The following is a 20,732-nucleotide window of genomic DNA, read 5'->3' on the forward strand; positions in this document are numbered from 1 at the left end:
ACATGATATATCATACTTTTTTTTTAAAAAAAAGATATACAGAATCCAAGGCCAGCCAAGTTATTTTGGCACCTGAGGTCGAAAAACTTGTAAGTGCTTCTGTCCTGGGCCTTACCTGGCAGTAAAAACACAACAAGAAATTACCGTAAATAACTAATAATATACTGTCCTTTCATTTGCTAGAATTGCAACTGTATTATCACACTTTAAAAATATGATGTTAGCATTGTTTCCTCTGCCCTACCATTATAGCTTCCCAGTCTTCTCTATATTTGTTCACCCCCTGCCCCCCCCGCTTTTCTTTCTCTAAGATGTACCTGTCATTATCCTTCATGAACCAGCAATTTTGTGACAGCCTGGAGAAAATGAGACTGCTGGCATCAGCTAAAAGCCGAGGAAGCCCCAGGGTCTATTTAAGCAGAAACTTCTGGGGCGAACAGGAAATGAATTGGAAAGATCAAGAATGACACAATTGGGGGAAGAGGAGACAGCGGAGACTGAGGTAGAATGAGGTAAGGCAACCTTGGATCCAGCTTTCACACAACAGAGGAGAAGAGAAACCTGATAGAATCAGGCCATATTATTTACCCCATAGGGTAAATGTCGGTGATAGATAGCAAGCACCGGCCTCTGAACCCTGGTTGCTATTTCTCAACTGCAAATGGCAATGTGAGGGATCTTTTGTTGCTCAGGGGAGAAGCAGTGTGTTTATGGGGATGCTCTACCCCTTCTGTATTTACTGCTTTCCCAGCTGCTTTCCTCCACCTGGCATAGAGGATACGCAACCAGGAGGAAGAGGGCTTTCAGGAGGAAGAGTGGTAGGCAGGGTGCATCTTAAGCCCTCCCTGCTTCTCCCCTGCAAGACACCTCTGCAACTTTGCAGAGGATAATATTGGCAAGTGTGGTGGGACCAGTAGCAGTTGGTGGACTCTGGACTTGGAGGGGTTGCTTGGCAGTCCCAGACGTTGTGTGAGCAAGGCCAAATTGCTCTGGTTTTCTCCCCATCCTCCTCCCTGGCAAAGAGCAGTGGACACGTAAGCAGTGCTGCTCTAGCAAGCCTGTGATATAATAAAGGAACATCACAATGTGAGCAATTTGTTGTTATCGCAGCTATTATGGCGTGCCTCTAAACAAATGTCACTTCATTTAGATTTATCTTCTCTGTCAGAGCATTCTGGAAGCAATCCTATCCCATGTACACTTGGCCATGTAGTGGCTCACTATGTGACCTTGGTCCAGGCACTGCCTCTCAGCAAAATTGCTATGAAGAAAACGTGCCACCTTGAGCTTCTTGGATAAAAGGTGGGTTATAATCAATCAATACATTGTTTTCTATTAATCATAATCATGTACACAGAGCCCTGCTGGGACAGCCTGGCATTCTGTTCCTGACCAGATGCCTATGTAAACCACAATAGCAGAACTGAGCAATGTTCTGCAGCAAGAGAGCAACCGTGCAACATAATCCTATGGATGTTAAGTCCTTCTGTATTAGATGGCACTTACTCCTATGTTAAGTGTATGAAGAAATCAGGTTTTTCCAGTATCCTTTTTACATCTTGCTCCAAGACAGATGATGACAAACAAAAATAGCCAAACAAGCCAGGATGTCTTAGGATTCCCATAGAAAGTTCTCTCACATGCATGGTACCTGAGAACTCACAACTAAGTTACTTAGATATAACACCAGAGATATCTGAAATCTCACATATCAATTTAACATGGAATTCATGCAGCTTTTAAGCAAAATCCACACTACATCGCACATGTGTGAATACATTTCTAGTTGGAGAAATGGAGAGTGAGAACATTAATCCCCCCAGTATGATGGGGGACTTTGTGAATCTGTCCAGAGCTTCATAGAATCATAGGATTGTGGAGTTGGAAGATGGCTGAAGTCTCTCACATCAAGTTAACACGGCATTTGAGTGGCTTTTAAGCAAGATGCACACCACATATTCACAAAGTCCCCCACCGTATTAAAAAACGATTAAAGCAAATCACAGTCGCAGCAACAGAGTGGCTCTTAAAACTCACACGTACTTTAGATGACAAAGGCTAGAGGTTAAAGGACTCTCCTTCCTTGGATGTTTTAAGCAGAGATTGGATGGCAATATGTCATGAATGCTTTTGATGAGATTCCTGTATTACTGGGTCCCTGCCAACTCTTCCATTCTATGGAGATGTCCCAGCCCCTCCTGGCTCTTGGGTTGGGGCTCTGGTAGGACACCCAGTGGTGGTGGGGGATGATGCCCCTCAATATTGGTGGGCCTGGCCCCCCCCGATTCAAAATATTGAGGGGGCTGGAGCCCCCAGCACTCCCTATACCTGGTGCCAGTCCCTCTGACCCAGCCCACTGCAGGGATGTGGCCCCTGCAGGGTTGCCTAGAAGAGAATGTGGCCCTCAGTCAGCATAATGGTGTCAGATCTCTTCCCCAACTTGAACCAACAATCCTTTGTGCACAAGGAACAACTGGTATGCAGGAGGCAAGGGCAAGGGCAGGGTGTGTGTTTTCAGGTTCCCTAGTTGATTCTATACAGTTTAAAGTAGCTGAAAAATACTGCTGTGTTGTGATTATAAGGGGTGATGGCTAATGCTAGAGGGCTGGGTTGTTACACAGGCATACACCTCTCTGTGTGTTTGCATGGTAATAGTGCTGTCATTTATGCATCTTCATTGTGTAGTCGTCGGTTGCATCTGTTGGTGTGTTTGTGCTGGGCTGACTGTCATCTCTGAGTTGGTTTGACAGATGGATCTTGGCTGGATCTGTATTCGATAGTTATTTCTGTATTTTTGGCAGAAAGGCTGCCTTTTATGTATGTGGATTTATGTTAGTTTGTTGAGCCTATCAGTTTGGATATTGACGCTATGCCTTCGGGAGGATTTCCATCGCTGTGTTGACTCTGGGCGGAAATATATGCTGGCAGATTGCATGGGTACCAGAGGGCTGCTCCCTAGCAGACATTTTGTACTTGAAAATGGATTCCCAATAACAAAGTACCCAAATATGCCAGTGAGGAAGGGTGACCCGCTTTAAAAACAAATATTAGTTGAGCCCAATTAAGAAAAAGTCACAGTTTATATCCATGGGATGAGCTCCCTTTGTTAACTGGGAAACCCAGGCAGATGTGTTTTTTAAACAAATGATTAATAATAATAATAATAATAATAATAATAATAATAAACAACTTGTGTGTCTGATGAAATGGACTGAGTTCCCTGAAACTTTCTGTCATGATAAATGTGCTCGCTTTATAGGTGCCACAAGACTCTGTTTTTGCCATAACAGAATAACACGACTGCTGTTCTGGAACAGTGTAAACAAATATACCTTTTTACTTTGGTTGAAAATTTAGACTGCAAATGGGTCTGGTTACTATCCATTTCTTTGCTTGTCATGTATCGGGCTTTGTATTGAGGTTGGGTGAACAGCTTGTCACAGGATATATTTGTGATGTGTCATGATTACTGTACTTTACAGCAGACAAGGGAGTGCAGGCATACAAAGTAATTGGTCAAGCAAACAGTCCCCTCCTAGTCTGACTCACTGACTGCTACGGCTGCTGCTTTTGAGAGAACAAGGTGCTGAGGGTGTATGTGTGGGACCCACACATGGTAACTGAGATCTTTGCAGGGGAGGGCTCTGGAGAGAGCGAAGAGAAGGCATGTGGGTGAACAGGCAAGATGCCTATAAATCCCAGTTGCTGGAAATCACAACCGGGGGCCTTTGCTTCTCATCCAGCAGGGCTCTTCTTATCTTTTTAAGGAGAGGACAGTAATGAGGAGAATGTATGCATTTCGCTTTGTGTCAAACACTTGAGGGAAATAAATGTTCCAGTTGAGGGAGCCATGGTGGCACCACAAAAACAGTAGTGGCAGGTGTGGTGGGGCAGAGCCGCTCCCCTGGCTGACATTAGTTTCTCTGCAGCTCACCTGGGCAGCACTGGGATGTGGCTGGGTGGTGGCTAAGTTGGGGCTGGAGGAGAGCTCATCAAGGCTTCCCTTTGTGCCATATTTCCAGGCAGTTTAAAGCTCAATGTCAGAACCCTCTTCCCCCTGACTGGTGCTTCCCCAGTGAAAACCCACTCTTCACTGCTGAAAACAATTCTGCAGAGAACTCAAATTGCTGTTTCTTCTGATTGCTCTAAAGAGTGGGTTTTCCTGGGGACAGCGGCAGGGCAGGAGGAGAGCATTCTGACATGGAGCTTTAAACTGTGGACCAGCACCATTCAAGTAAGCTACAGCAATGACGCTACAGTAGTCTTATCCATACTTATTCATGTCCTACTCCTTCCCCCCAGAGAAAACTGCTCTTTAGAGCTCACTCAGAGCAAATAGCAATTCAGGGTTTCCCCAAATTGCCGCTTTGTTCTGATCTTTTGCTAAAGAGCGTGTTTTCCCTTAGAAAAGAACAGGGTGGCGGGGGGGGGGGGACCACTTGGACCCTTGCCTAAAAAGCATGGGTCAAGTGGAAAATGGCTCGGACCTGTACTTTTGAGGCATTCCACAAATAGGTGTGGACGATCCCACTGCCAGCTGCTACTGACAGTGCTGACTATCTGATGTGGACTGAGGATGTGTGCAGGAAGGTGCTGCACTCAAGTCATTGCCTAAATGTCTTTCTCTAAAGAGCCTGAGGTAGGCCTACTACCTGTTCCTTATTTATTCACGAGATGTAAGTTGCATGAAGCAACTTAAATCTAATACAAAGATGTCATATTTTAATTAAGAACTGTTAATGTTCTGCCACACAAAACAGGCCATTTTCCTATGGCTGTGTACACACTATAAAGCATGTTTGAAACACATTTCCACCTCAAAGAATTCTTGGCACTGCCATTGGTTAAGGGCTGCTGGGAATTATAACTCTGTGAGGGGTAAACGACAGTACCCAGAATTCTTTCAGGGGGAAAATGTGCTCTGAATGTGCTTTAAAGGTATAGTGTGTAATTAGCCATAGATAATCTCACAAATGTGTTCTTTATTCTGGAGCTCTTTGGGTGACATTCTTAGCTAGGGGTTAACATCAACGAATATCACAGGCTCAGGGAGACAGCATTTGTATCAGCGTTTCTTTAGTTGGTGTCATGGACAGGCTGACACATGAAGCAAATGAAATGAATTATTCAATAAAGTGACCCACAAAATGAGCCTGAAGAGGGTGGCCTGAATCACTTCCATGACAAGAAGACTCAAGAGATGTTCACGTTATTTAAATGATGGGAACATAATTGATAATTCTGAACAATATAAACAATTCTAGTGTTCAACCACTAAAATGGCTGGATTAAAAACAAAAATGGCAGAAGCACTCTCTGGGAAAGAATTGAATGACAAATTTTAGTTTCCTTGCAGATTTTGAAAAAATGAAAATGTGAACCCCCATGAAAAATCCCGGAAGCAAACATTGTATAGGTGTGGATCAAAGTATTGCTTGCACCCTCTAAATGGTGGTGATGTTAATAATAAAAGCAGATCTCACCAAGCTCTGTTCCCTGTGGGACATTTTGGGGCAGCGTGGCAGCTGGAGGAAGTTTTGCTGTGTGTCACAGTCAAAGAAAGCTTCAGCATCTTCTCTTCCAGTTGCCTGATCGCCTTCACCCACGATAGCCCACTTCTTAATGGATGGTGATGAGTGAAAGGTTGCCATGAAAGCTGGTGGGCACCACTGATTGGTCCTGGCTGAAGAACAGATGTCAGGATGCATATAAACATGGGGGAGATAAAAGAATGACAGCATATTGGTCAGATTCTTCAAAGGGCTCCCTGGAAAACCTTTGTGCCAAGTTGTTAAATTTAATCCTGAATTCACCCGGAGATGTGCATGAACTTGCACACACCCATTTGTCAGCCTCCAGGCCTAGAACAGCTCATATCAGCTGCCCTCTGATAAATAAGTTAACAGGGCTGACAGCAGTCTTGGGGTCACATGAGTTACTAGGCTGAAAGTACTGCCTGCCAATGGGTTTCTGTGAGCAGAAAATGTGGTGGTGTACTATTGCCACCTGCTGGATTTCTCTGCAAACAGAAATTCGACAGATTTAGGGCAGACGAGCTTAAATCCCGTAGTGTATTTATTGAACCAGAGCCAGGGGTTCATTATGTCTATCAGTCACAAAAGCGCCTGTTGTCATGTGCATTTTGAGTGCTGCTGGTGTCTGACGTTGTCGCCGCTGCTCTCTGGAAGCTGGCACAAAATCTTGCTCTTGAGGATGCAGATATGGAGAGGCAGTGCAGATTTCCCACCCATTCTTTGTAAGACATTTGCCTAGAATATACTCACAAAGTGCTGGAATGCTCTGTTTCTCCTTTTGGGTCTTGTAAAACCCAGTCACCTAGAGAAGAAACAATGGCTTCTTATTGAGACAAATAACTGGGCTCTTTCTAACATTAAGAACATAAGAGGCGGTTTCCTGGATCAGGCCAATGACCCACCTAGTCCAGCATCCTGTTCTCACAGTGGCCAACCAGATGCCTATGGGAAACCACTCCTCGCTCCTGTGGTTTTCAGCAGCTGGTATTCAGTAGCATTTCTGCCTCCCACTCCGGAGGCGGAGCATCGCCATTGTGGCTAGTAGCCATGGATAGCTCTCTCCTCCATGAATTATTAGTATAATAATTCTAAAAGCCCTGTTCTGATGAAGTGTGCTCCACTGAAGGGCTGTACACTTTTTGATCTGCATGGATTAATATTGTGTACACTGTCTGTACACTTGTTGAGTGTTACATGTGAATAACTTTATAAGTCCAGCTATTTATGCACAGTGGCGCACTATGCACTCATTAAATGTAGTATGTGAGCACACCTTATGGGAGGCCTTAAGGGCAGACTTGATAAACTCTTCGGAATACATTCAGGAACAATTCATGTGCAAAAGAAGCAGCTTATCCATATCCTTATCATTTGGCCCTTCAAGGTCATGGGGCTGTTCACAATCTGGGCAAGATACTGAAAACTGCGCAAGCAAGAGATGCCAATCAGCTTCACGCTAAATGTTGACTTCATTCACATTCCATTTGTTCTGTTTTATGCCAAATAAGGTGATTTTAAAATTGCCAGGGCAGATATTTTTGTTGGCAAGCGTACTAAAAATACTCCTCCTTTCTCACTTTTCTTCCTCACCTTCATTTGTTTAATTGGCAACCACAAGAACTGAATGAAAAATAAATAGTTCCACCAGCAGCTGTTCAGCCCTCTAAAACTCAGGAAACACCCCCCTCCCTTCCTAATATAATCCATTGGAAAAATGATAGCTCAGTTGTGGAATGTATGCTTTTTTATAGAAAAATATTCCTGGTTCGCACCCAGGTTCTGTAACTTTTTTTTTGGGGGGGGACAGGACCGTATATTATATATATATAATATTACATCAAATATATTTCTTCTAAAGTGGTTTAAAGTGCTCTGTTGCCTAGCACGTCAAAGTTGTTTAAAGAAGTTAGAAAGAAAGAAAGACCTTTTCTGGTTCGAAAGAGGACAGGGAATTGTGTTGAAAAGTTTGAACTGAATGATTAATTGTAAAACATATGAACACCCTGCAAACAAGTCAGGATGAAAGTTCATTGTTATATAACCTTTCCACAAACAAATCAGAATGAATGCTTAGCAGAGATCCCATACAGTATCACCGGTACTTCCACATAAGCTTTGTGCAAACAAATTAGGATGAATACCCAGTAAATAGGTTGCCTGGAGGAGTTCTGTGTCTTGTCAGGTTTAGCGCTTCTCCTACACAAGACACGGAACGCTGGCAGTTTAAGTAGCTGAGGTTTATTTCTCAATAACTGGCTTACAGCAGTCCAAGCTTCTAAAACTCATCCTTCGCCGTCAGAGTCAGTTGACTCGACTGGCTTCTGACCCTAATCAAGGCCAGATATACGCCACATCCTCCCCTGCCTCCTGCTGGCCCACCTTTGCTCTAATTGCTTGCTCCTACTTCTTGGTGACTCAGGTGCAGCCAATTCTCCTTTGGAGGTGGAGACTCAGCCAATTCTGGAAATTCCTCTCTGCTGGGCATGTCCCTGACATGTCTGTTCCACTATGGGCTTATCCAAACTTACCTTTCCTCTACTCTTTCCAGGGATGGTGCAAGTGCCCCCCCTTTTGCTCTGGAGTTCCCCCCACAAAAACCCGCTCATTAAAGCTGAATCAGAGGAAATGTCGAAAACCTGAGTTATGTTTGCCAACTCGAGTTGATGTTTGTGTGCGCCGCTTATTTTTATTTATTTATTAAATTTGTATACTGCCCTTCGTCCAAAGTTCAATCTTAGAGTTGCCATATTTTAGAAAGCAAAAAAGAGGACACTATGACGACTCTCATTTTAAATACCCCCACTATATGTAGGCTATAGAAGCTGTGCATATTGCTGAGGGGGGCAGGAGAGGAGAAGAGGAAAGCAAGTCTTCAACCATCAGCTATGTCTATGTCTCATCTAGAAGGTATAGCCAGAGAAATTTTGGCAAATTTTAAAAATCCACCCGGACAGAAATTTTACCTCTGAAAAAGAGGACATGTCCTGGAAAAAGAAGACACATGGCAACCCTAAAGGACATAGAATGTTAATCAGCCCAAGGCCAGAATAAAGAGAAATGTTTTTGCCTGGAGCTTAAAGATGAAGGCACTAGGCGAGCCTCCCTGGGGAGAGCATTGCACAAACGGGGAGTCACCACAGAAAAAGCCCTTTCTTTCTTTCTTTCTTTCTTTCTTTCTTTCTTTCTTTCAAAAAAGTTTATAAGATTTTATTAATACATTACAATAAAAAACTAATCTAAATGAAAACAAAAACAGAAAAAAGAAAAGAAACAAGAGCACACAAAACTCCTCTTTCACAGGTAAATCCTTCCCCCCCCCATTTTTTTATTGGTTTTTACAATATTAACGACAAACAAAAACACAGAACAAACAAAACATAACAAACATAAATCATACCCTTATTGAAAATAGCAGTTGTGGTTTGAGGACCCGACCCCCGCGAAGTGAAATGAAGACACAAGGACACGTGATATAAGGGGTGACGATGAAGAATGAGGCCGGTGAAAGCCTGGCGCTGCAGCAAAAGGCTGCTGAACACGGCACCTGGTTGGGTGGCCACCGGGGGGGGGGGCGTGAGCGCCAGCCAGGTGAGCAGGAGGCAGGGGGCCACGCCCCCTGCTAGGCAGTGCTCGGGCTCCCGACCACAACCCCTCCCCTCTCTTTCAGGGAGGAGAGTCTTTATTGACTTTGTAAAACGACTTCCTCGTTTCCCCTTAGTTGAATTTCATTGTATATCCTTATAACGGTTTTCCAAATCCCAATTTTGATTCCCTTTAAATTAAACATTAACATCTTTAATTCTTCTCCTTCTTGTATTAAACATATTATTTTATCTGTTAACATAAATACAATCCTAAGCCCAATAAGTATCTGGAAGCTATTTCCAGTTAGTTTAGCTTAACAAATTTAGCTAAATAATCATTAAATTTCTTCCATTCTTCATGGTGTTCCTCCTCCTTCTGGTCGGGGACTCTTCCGGTTAGATCGGCTAGCTCCAAAAAATCCATCATCTTCATCTGCCATTCTTCTATTGTTGGTAATTCTTGAGTTTTCCACTTTTTAGCTAACAAAATACGAGCTGCAGTTGTGGCATACAAAAATAGTTTAACATCTTTCTTGGGCAGTTCCAAACCTGTTATTCCAAGAAGAAAGGCGTCTGGTTTCTTTATAAATGTATAGTTCTGTTACGATATAGAAGCAATGCGGCCGCGAGCTGCTAGCTTGAAAGCAAAACATAATGGGAATGTTGGGACTGTTCCGTGGGAAACAAAGGGACAGTCTATTCACAGTGCGAAGCACCGGAATTAGCTCAGAGTGTAATATGAGCTGTACAGGAAGTACAGGAGGAGTTTGTCTCTCTGCTGTTGGAGTTTGAAGAGAGCAGATGTGTTTTTCTGTAACGCTGCAAAGACAGAAATAAAGACATGTAAATACGTTTCTGTCTATCTCTTTCCCCTGCCTGGGGGGGGGGCAGGAAAGAGTGGTGTGTTCTTCTCACGCTGAGGAGGATCGCCGATCACGACCTAGCCTGGATCCTGCCGGAGAATGCAGACAGGGAGGTTTCTCCTGATAATGGCTTGAATCCCAACAAGTTCAACATTTTTTTCAATTCATTATAAATCTTTTCCCAGAAGTCTTTCACCTTGGGGCAGGTCCACCACATATGAAAGAATGTTCCTTCCTTTTCTTTACATTTCCAACATGTATTATCACAATTATGATACATCTTTGCTAATTTTACAGGAGTCAAATACTATCTATACATCATTTTCATAATATCTTTCACAGGTAAATCTTAACTTGGCCAACACAGAGAAAGGTGAACCCTCCCAGCTCTCACGTGGGAACTTCCCTTCCTTCTCCCAGCTTCCCACCCTGGGAGATCTTCCCTTCCATGCCAACAACAATCCCAATTACATCACACAAACCGGAAGTCTAACCACCCCTGGCTTAAGAAGGAATCCTATGACAGGCCCACTATTTTAATAGGAACCCCTTTCTCCCGATTACTCTCTTTACAGCATCTTTCACTTCTTTGTTCTTTACACTGTAGATCAAGGGATTCAACATTGGAATCACAACTGTGTAGAACATGGAGACCATCTTGTCCTGATCTTCTGAGAAGCTGTTGCTGGGCTGTACCACATAGATAAAGAAGAGGGTCCCGAAAAAGATGGAAACGGTGGTGAGGTGGGAGAAGCAGGTAGAGAAAGTCTTACGCCGGCCGTCTGCAGAGCGGATCCTCAGGATGGCAGCGAGGATGTAGATGTAGGAGATGATGACAAGAGAACTACTGAGAGTGCCCAGTGTGCAGGACATGGCAAAGAGCACTAACTTGTTGATATGTGTGTCTGAGCAGGAGAGCGATATCACTGCAGGGATGTCACAGAAGAAGTGATTGATCTTGAACTGACAGAAGGTTAACTGGAAAGTTAAGGCTGTGTGTGTAATGCCATTTAGCAGCCCCACACAATAGGGGCCAGCCAGCAATTGGAGACAAACTTTCCTAGACATGATGACCTTATACAACAGTGGGTTAGAAATGGCCACATACCGATCATAGGCCATTGAAGCCAAGAGGTAACATTCAGCACCCAAAAAGAAGCCAAAGAACCACATCTGTGCTGCACACCTGGGCAAGGAAATCATTTTGCTCCCTGCAACAAAATCCATCAACATCTTAGGGGTGACAACTGAAGAATAGCAGAGGTCCACAAAGGACAAGTTGCTAAGAAAGAAGTACATGGGGGTGTGAAGCCGGGAGTCAGTCTTGATTAAGAGGATCATCCCAAGATTTCCCACGATGGTGATGAGGTAGACCACTAGGAAGAATATGAAGAGGAGGATATGCAGCTCTGGAGAGCCAGCAAAGCCCAGAAGGATAAATTCATGCACCATGGTGTGGTTTACATTGGCCATTCACAATGTCTCTGTGCAGAAAAGTAGAAGCTAAGTTCCACTATAGTGCAAGGAATGTAGATGAAATACAGGATGTGAATGCAATAGGTTGTGAGGAGGGGATTTGCCACAGCTCATGCTCTGCATAAAGAAAGTCCCTGATTCAATTCCTGGAGTCTCAGTGAAAAAGAGAATCAGGCTGCAAATGACACGGAAGGTGTCTCTGTGCTGGTGGAACACAGAGAGCTGCTGCTGGTCAGAACAGACAAAATAAAGAAATGCCAGTTTTCTATTTCAGCTGTTGCATATTTAGGAAGCTATTTTAAGAAAAAAAGATGATTTCTGAAAATATGCATGATACCTATAATGATACCTATAATGTTCTCTGCTTTCCTTTTTACAAGATTCTTGTTCTGCCTAATGCACTTTCTACCTTTTAAAGAAGTCAGTGGCTAGAAAAATGTTGCAAGTAATGAAAAGCAGGGGCACTGATGGAACGAGAAGGACTTTTTAAAAAATCCTATCTGAGATGCGGGGAGGGAGAAAAATGTGTCCAGACAACCCACACTGTGCAATTTGAAGCAAAAACTAACCATCCCCACAAGCCTTCCCATATCCCTAAGAGTCATTAACTTTCTTATCTCTTTTACTTAAAACAAAATACACTTCCCATAATTGTCCTGGCCTCCTTAGGAATGTGGCACTGAATTTTTTTGGCAACTTCTTTCGCTGATTCAATCTTACATCAATGGGAACATTGAAATGATGGTAGTAATTTAACTTGTTTTGACCAAACTGCGGGAGGCAGTGGAAGACAGGAGTGCCTGGCGTGCTCTGGTCCATGGAGTCACGAAGAGTCAGACATGTCTAAACGACTAAATAACAACAATTTAACTTGTAGCAATTTCTGAGTTGCTTTGGTCTGAGAACCTGTACTCACTGGAGAGAAAGTCCCATTTGAACTTAATGGGACTTACTTTGAGAAGTCTTGTATAGGATCTCAATGCACATCTTTCAGATGAGGTTTTCTTGGTCTCTCTAGTGTTGTTTACAAAGTCAAGAATCTTTATATCCTTCTGAGTTCTTCAGTCTGGGGCTTTGAGGACCACTTTCTACTGTCAGGTGGTAAAGCTGCAATTATTTTTTGTTCCATTGGGTATGAACATTAATTGCACTGAAAAATGTTTTCCTACAAAGATGCTTTGGCCACAGTAAAGCCTGTCTTTTTCATCTGCTAGCCTTGTAAAACAAGAATATTACTTTGAATGCCACCAGCATTCTGAATTCAGAATAAATGTAGCCTCTTAGAATCTGAAGCTGTTTAACACTTGCATTTGACATTATTTATTTCATTTATATCCCACTTTTTCTCCAAGATGCTCAAGGTGGCATCAGTATCCTGAATTCAGAAAGCACAGGTCAAAGTGGTTTTCTGCTTGTCCCATGAGTCTGAGTGGCTTTGCCTTTGTCCCAGCGTCTCAGGGGATGATTAGCTGCTTGTGCTTAAAAGGGTGCCCCTTCAGAGTTTGTGCGGCCCCACAAACCTCTGTGTGTGACAGAGCTCCTCAGACATGTCTGCTCTAGTCACTGTTAGAGTCCGACAGTGGCTGTTTGCGGAAACGCCTCCAACAAAGAAGTTCCTTAACGGAAACACGTCTCCTGGACTCACGACGTGACAGCTTCCGACGAAGCATGGGTCTCCCTGCAATTGCTTCTGACACCTCCCCACTATTTTCACTGGACGTGTCTCTCACCCCTTTCTCCCCCCTGCTTCCTGCCTGCGTTGCTGCATCTCTCTCAGTATCCCTGAGACCTTCCTCCCGAGACCCCGCGCTCCCCCTGCTGGTCCCTGCTTTGGCTGTTGAGTCTCTCCCAGTCTCTGGGAGCCCTATCACCTCCTTTCCCTCTGATGTCAGTTCCCTGACATCCACCTCCCCTCCAGGGCCCCCTTCCCCCCCGCCCCCTCCCTCTCCTCTGGGCGGTGAGGATCTGAAACCCCGAAACGAATCCTCTTCATCTTCCGACGTCTCGAACATCTCCCTCCATCGGTCTTTGTTCCGACTCGCTGAATCCTCCTCCACCTCGGAATCAGAGAACCCCTCCAACTCCTCTTCTTCGTCTGTGGTGGCGAAGTATTCCCTCCGGAACCTCGCCACTGGCTGGGGTTTTCGAGGGAATCTCTGATGAAAAGTTTCAATTAGAACCTCGTCATCTACATCCTCTGCCCTGACCCAGGTGTTTTCCGACTCCGGTTCCCCTTCCCACATTACCAAATACTCTACTTGCTCTCCCCTCCACCTGGAATCTAGGATCTCCGCTGCATGGTAGCTGTGTTCTTTTTCCTCCATCGCTGGTCCCCTATTGACCCTCCCCTCTCTGTCCCCTATATACGGTGACAGCAACGATCTGTGGAACACTGGGTGCAACTTCATGTGGTTCGGTAACCGGAGTCTGAAAGCCACTGGGTTGACCTGTTGCCCAAAATGCCCTGCTGTGGGGTTATCGTGCAGTTGCTTGAGTACCTTTTCCCTCAATTCCCCTTCAGGTATGTATAACGCTCCCTTGTAGTACAACGCCCCATTTCTCTCCTCAAAACCCCCGGGTTTGTCTCCCTCCCTCCTAAGACTCCTGAGTTTGTCCTGGGCGTATTCATCCTGCCCCGTTCCCTCTACCAGTTCCCTTTGCCCCACCAATGCCCCCCCACACACCCAGCGGTCCTCGGGAATGACATGGGTCTCTTCGGGTACACCCTCTCCCTCCAAATATTCAGGTTTGCGTGAGAGAGCGTCCGCCCTAACGTTCTCCGGGCCTGGTACGTAACAAATCTCAAAGTTAAATTTGGAGAACTCCTGGGCCCATCTCAACTGCCGTTGGTTGAGCACTCGCGCAGTTCTCCAATACTCTAGATTCTTATGGTCCGTGCACACTTGCACCTTCTGTTGTGCACCAATTAGTAGGTGCCTCCATCTCCGGAAGGCCTCATAAATTGCAAGAAGTTCCCGGTCGTACACCGTGTAGTTCCTCTCAGACTTGTTCAGCTTCCGCGAAAAGAAGGCACACGGTCGCCACTCAGACCCCTCCTTCCCCGGCTGCAGAAGAAGCACCGCCCCTATAGCTCTGTCCGACGCGTCTGTTTCGACCCTCAGCTTTTTTTGTAAATCCACATGTAGAAGTTGTTCGCCAGAGGCGAAGGCCCTTTTCAGTTCCTCAAACGCTCGCTCCGCCTCCCCCGTCCAAACAAACTTCTTTTTGCTGCTGAGACAGTCCGTGATGGGCGCCGTCAGGTGGGCGAAGTTGCGGATGAACTTACGATAAAAGTTTCCAAACCCTAGGAACCTCTGCACATCCTTCTTGGTCTTGGGTGTTTTCCATTCCAGCACCGCTTGAACCTTGCCGGGATCCATGGCCAACCCCTTATCTGACAAGCGGTACCCCAGGAATTCCACCTCCTTGGTATGAAACTGACACTTCTCCAGTTTCACCCACAGTCTGTTGGCTTGCAGCCTGCTCAACACTTCTCTAACGTCTCTCACATGTTGCTCCTCATTCTCCGAATACACCAACACGTCATCTAAGAAGGCCACGCAATTCTTGTAGAGCAAAGGCCCCAGTACGTGGTTCATGAAAGCTTGAAAACACGCGGAGCCTGTTTGTAATCCAAAAGGCATAACTAAGTATTCAAATGCCCCCAAAGGGGTGAACATGGTGGTCTTCCATTCATCCCCTTTCCTTATACGTATCAGGTTGTACGCCCCCCTTAGGTCCAGCTTTGTAAAAATCTTTCCCTTCCGCACCCTGGTCAAAATATCATCAATCCTGGGCATAGGAAAAGCCGCCGGCTCTGTCACTGCATTTAGGGCCCGAAAGTCACATACCAGTCTCGGCTTGTCCGTGTTTTTTTTATCCACAAAAAACACTGGGCTACCCCCCGCTGCTTTGGACTCTCTGATGAAGCCCCTCTTCAGGTTCTTGTCAATGAACGCTCGCAACTCCTGCATTTCCCTGTCTGACATGGCATACAACTTGCCTACAGGAAGCTGTGCTCCAGGGAGTAAATTGATCTGGCAATCAAAGGGTCTATGCGGAGGTAGTTGGTCAGCTTCCTTCTCGCTGAACACGTCGCTGAGATCAGCATACTGTGGTGGCACCTTTCCCTTCTCCACTACTTCAGTCCCTGCCAGGGTGGCTTGGGCCCCTGCTGACCCCTTTCCCCCCCTGCAGTGTTCTAAGCAATGTGCGGAACCGAAGGAAACCACTCTTTGATGCCAGCCCACCAGCGGATCATGTAGGGCTAGCCAGCTCATTCCCAAAATAATGGGAGCACCTCCCAAGGTGGCCACATTGAAAGCTATCAGTTCTGTGTGCCTTGCCACCCTCATTATCATTGGGATGGTCTGCAAGCTGACTCCTCCTCCCAACAGTTCCCTGCCATCAATCGTGGTCACCTGCAGGGGGTTGCTTAAAGGGATAGTCTGTATCTGGTGTTCAGCAGCAAACTCCTTGCTCATAAAATTGCAGGAGCTGCCTGAGTCCAACAGTGCCTTTATTTTTAGGGGGTGTCCATTTTGCAGCTCTAGCGACACTTCAATCACTAGGGCCGGTCGAGGAGCTTCTGGCACTGGCACTTGGGGAAGGGGCACTTTCACTGCTCTTTGGCCTGGCTGCAGTGCCCTGATGGCAACCAGGCGTTGGCTTTTACCTGCTCCGTTTCTCCCTGCTCTTCCCCCTCAACAGCCCCCACCATTCCTTGCCATTCCTTCCTCTGGGGGCAGACTCTGGCAAAGTGGCCTGGCTGTTGGCAGAGATAGCATTTCCGGGCTCCCTTTCCCTCCTTCTTCGCCCCCTCACTGGGCTTTGAAACTGCGCGCGCGCGGGCTGTTCCGATTTCCATCGGCTCTGCCGGCGGGAAAGCTGGCTCAGGAATGTCTGGAATGCGTAACTCCTTCCAACGTTCCCCTCTTCCTTCCCGCCTCTCTAAGGCTCTTGCCTCCTGGCGCGCTCCAATGGTCAGCGCAGATTTGGTCAGCTGATCCATAGACACCGCCCTGGGGCTCCTGGCTAGCTCGTCTTTCACAGCTGAAGAAAGACCTTCTTCAAATAGCATCTGAATGGGTGCTGCCGATAAATCCCACCCCAATCTGTGAATCAGCATGGTAAATTCAGTCCAGTACTCACGGACAGATCTGCTTCCCTGCTTGCAAGCCATTAACTGTCTGCGCACCAACCCTTCCTCAACGTCGCTGGAAAACATGATATCCATTGCACGAAAAAATTTCATAGTGTCCTTTAGGATATCGTTGTGCGTTGCCATCAGGGGTCGAACCCAGTCCCGCGCGCCCTTCTCAAGATGCCCAATTACAAAAGCAACTCGAGATTCCTCATCAGGGAACTCATCAAACTGGACATTCAGGGCATATTGCATTTCAGTCCTAAAGGCATGGTAATCCTTGGGGTCCCCCCCAAACTTCTGCACCAATCCTGGTACCTTTCTGGGGAACTGAGTGGTTCTCCCCTTCTTGTCTGCATCTTGAGCCCTCCTCTCCTTGAGCCTCGCCGTCTGCAGCGCCAGTTGGACCTCCAATGCTCGGCATCTTTCTTCCAAGCTTGGATCAGCTCCTCCCCCTGCTCCGGCTGGGTCGCTCATGATGCTTTCTCCTGCACAGGCAGCGTACAAAGACTGTCGGACTGCTCTCAGGGGATGATTAGCTGCTTGTGCTTAAAAGGGTGCCCCTTCAGAGTTTGTGCGGCCCCACAAACCTCTGTGTGTGACAGAGCTCCTCAGACATGTCTGCTCTAGTCACTGTTAGAGTCCGACAGTGGCTGTTTGCGGAAACGCCTCCAACAAAGAAGTTCCTTAACGGAAACACGTCTCCTGGACTCACGACGTGACAGCTTCCGACGAAGCATGGGTCTCCCTGCAATTGCTTCTGACACCTCCCCACTATTTTCACTGGACGTGTCTCTCACCCCTTTCTCCCCCCTGCTTCCTGCCTGCGTTGCTGCATCTCTCTCAGTATCCCTGAGACCTTCCTCCCGAGACCCCGCGCTCCCCCTGCTGGTCCCTGCTTTGGCTGTTGAGTCTCTCCCAGTCTCTGGGAGCCCTATCACCTCCTTTCCCTCTGATGTCAGTTCCCTGACACAGCGCTTTCCTCTGGAAAGCCTGCTCTTTAGCACTAAATCGGAACCAACAACAATCTGTGGAGAACTCAATTGTCATTTGTTCCATTTCAGTGCTAAACCATGGGTTTTCCTGGGGGAAAGTGGTGAGGCAAACAAAGGTGTGAATAAGCCCTTAAATCTGTCCTTGTAAAACTAAGTAGGGAGCAACGTGGGGACAAAAGTAGAATTAATTGGTTTCGCCTGTCACTGGCTGCACCTACTGTTAACCTCCTTGCCTTCTGCCCTACCAGATCCAATGGGCACCAGCCCCTGATGTGGAGGGAATAGCAAGCAAGACATTCTTGCGGGGTGTAATACTGCAATGAATTGTTTTGCTGTAGTAGCACAAATGGTAATGTTTTCTGGAAGTGGATATCAAGGTGTTTGGTGCGATAAAGTTCATACATCATTGATGCAAAACATTGACTTCCTTTTCAGCATTTGATAGATAATCCAGAACAGCCTTTACTGTTCCATGAGTATTATGGTGACTTTGCGAGCATTTGTTTATTCATATTTTGGGGAAGGGTGAATGGAAAGCAGAAGGACAGAGAGCAACATAGGTTCATAATCTTGCTCCAAGGCAACTTCCAGCATTTCTTCAAGTATTCATAAAGCCATTTTAGATATTCTTTCCCAGCATGTACTCACATCTTCAGCCTCTGAGATTTTCATGCTAGAAACCTCACCAATCCCATATGTCTAGCTAGCCATGATGACCTTCTGCCAACTGTTCCCTTAACTAACTTTATTTTTTATGTTAAGCATGTAAATTAATTACATTTAATTTTTTCCTTTTCTTAGCCGCTCATAGCAAACTCTGCCCTTTTATCCATATATATAGATAGATATAAAAGGTAAAGGGACCCCTGACCATTAGGTCCAGTTGTGACCGATTCTGGGGTTGCGGCGCTCATCTCGCTTTATTGGCCGAGGGAGCCGGCGTACAGCTTCCAAGTCATGTGGCCAGCATGACTAAGCTGCTTCTGGCGAACCAGAGCAGCGCACGGAAATGCCGTTTACCTTCCCACCGGAGCAGTACCTATTTATCTATTTGCACTTTGACATGCTTCCGAACTGCTAGGTTGCCAGGAGCAGGGACCAAGCAACAGCAGCTCACCCAGTTGCAGGGATTTGAACCGCCGACCTTCTGATCGGCAAGTCCTAGGCTCTGTGGTTTAACCCACAGCGCCACCCACGTCCCTTTATAGATAGATATAGATATAGATATAGATATAGATATAGATATAGATATAGATATACATAAAATCAATTTACAGACAAGAAATAAAAACACAGACATTACACAGTTATATGTTGTTGTTGTTTAGTCGTTTAGTCGTGTCCGACTCTTCGTGACCCCATGGACCAGAGCACGCCAGGCACTTCTGTCCTCCACTGCCTCCCGCAGTTTGATCAAACTCATGCTAGTAGCTTCAAGAACACCATCCAACCATCTCATTCTCTGTCGTCCCCTTCTCCTTGTGCCCTCCATCTTTCCCAACATCAGGGTCTTTTCCAGGGAGTCCTCTCTTCTCATGAGGTGGCCAAAGTATTGGAGCCTCAACTTCACGATCTGTCCTTCCAGTGAGCACTCAGGGCTGATTTCCTTCAGAATGGAGAGGTTTGATCTTCTTGCAGTCCATGGGACTCTCAAGAGTCTCCTCCAGCACCATAATTCAAAAGCATCAATTCTTCGGCGATCAGCCTTCTTTATGGTCCAGCTCTCACTTCCATACATCACTACTGGGAAAACCATGGCTTTTACTATACGGACCTTTGTTGGCAAGGTGATGTCTCTGCTTTTTAAGATGTTGTCTAGGTTTGCCATCGCCTTTCTCCCAAGGAGCAGGCGTCTTTTAATTTCATGACTACTGTCACCATCTGCACTGATCATGGAGCCCAAGAAAGTAAAATCTCTCACTGCCTCCATTTCTTCCCCATCTATTTGCCAGGAGGTGATGGGCCCAGTGGCCATGATCTTCGTTTTTTTGATGTTGAGCTTCAGACCATATTTTGCGCTCTCCTCTTTCACCCTCATTAAAAGGTTCTTTAATTCCTCTTCACTTTCTGCCATCAAGGTTGTGTCATCTGCATATCTGAGGTTGTTGATATTTCTTCCGGCAATCTTAATTCCGGCTTGGGATTCATCCAGCCCAGCCTTTCGCATGATGAATTCTGCATATAAGTTAAATAAGCAGGGAGACAATATACAGCCTTGCCGTACTCCTTTCCCAATTTGGAACCAATCAGTTGTTCCATATCCAGTTCTAACTGTAGCTTCTTGTCCCACATAGAGATTTCGCAGGAGACAGATGAGGTGATCAGGCACTCCCATTTCTTTAAGAACTTGCCATAGTTTGCTGTGGTCAACACAGTCAAAGGCTTTTGCATAGTCAATGAAGCAGAAGTAGATGTCTTTCTGGAACTCTCTAGCTTTCTCCATAATCCAGCGCATGTTTGCGTATATATATTTAATAAACTTTTTTTTAAAAAAATCTTCTTTTCTTTACAAATGCCAAAGTGCAAAACAACAAGCATCCACCCCCCCACCCCGAAATACCTTCTACCATGCAAACACATATTTATTACATACCAGGTTTCCCTTTTAAGGTCTTAAGGGGAACTACACATCCCACACATGCATAGGCTGGAAACAAAAGCTGCTGCTACTTACCGGTATGCTTAACGTTTCCTTTCCCAAAGCTTATAGGCGTTAGCCTGACCCCTGAGACCCTTTTCCTCTTGCAGTGTTCTAAATGTATATTTGGAAGCCAAACATACATTTGAAATGTTTGAGAAGAAAAGAGGTTCAGTGCAAAACTTGATGGTTGATTTTCCTTAACAAATCGACATCAATGGGTGGAAGGCAAGCAGGATCAGAATCAAGGTGAGAGGTTTGTAGGGGGCTTTAAGTCTCTGCCCCATCATAGTCCCAATGAGAATCTACCCACACTTGCTATTTCTTTCCCCCCCTGCTCCAATCTTGTGTTATCAGGGAAATAATGGGACAAATGTCATGTCAAGCTTGGTGCTTAAGGAGAATTTGGAGCAGAGGAGCTGCAGGCAGGGAAAGGGCCAGGGAGCCCTGATTGCTGCTGGTCCAATTTTTTGCCCAAAGGAAAAGCATCCATAGATTT

At 45.7% G+C, this 20,732-nt stretch overlaps 1 protein-coding gene across 1 annotated transcript; it reads right to left on the reverse strand.

Annotated features, from left to right (window-relative positions):
• Nucleotides 1-10,512: 10,512 nt before the first annotated feature.
• On the reverse strand, nt 10,513-11,695 carry LOC309536004 (olfactory receptor 5G9-like; the record flags this gene model as incomplete). Its single annotated transcript, XM_082229573.1, has 1 exon — nt 10,513-11,695. The coding sequence occupies exon 1, from the start codon at nt 11,452-11,454 to the stop codon at nt 10,513-10,515; it is 942 nt and encodes a 313-aa protein (XP_082085699.1). The 5' UTR covers nt 11,455-11,695.
• Between the last annotated feature and the right edge of the window lie 9,037 nt (nt 11,696-20,732).

This window comes from Podarcis vaucheri, assembly GCF_965113315.1.
Source record: "Podarcis vaucheri genome assembly, chromosome: 1".
In the NCBI taxonomy this organism is placed as follows: domain Eukaryota; kingdom Metazoa; phylum Chordata; class Lepidosauria; order Squamata; family Lacertidae; genus Podarcis; species Podarcis vaucheri.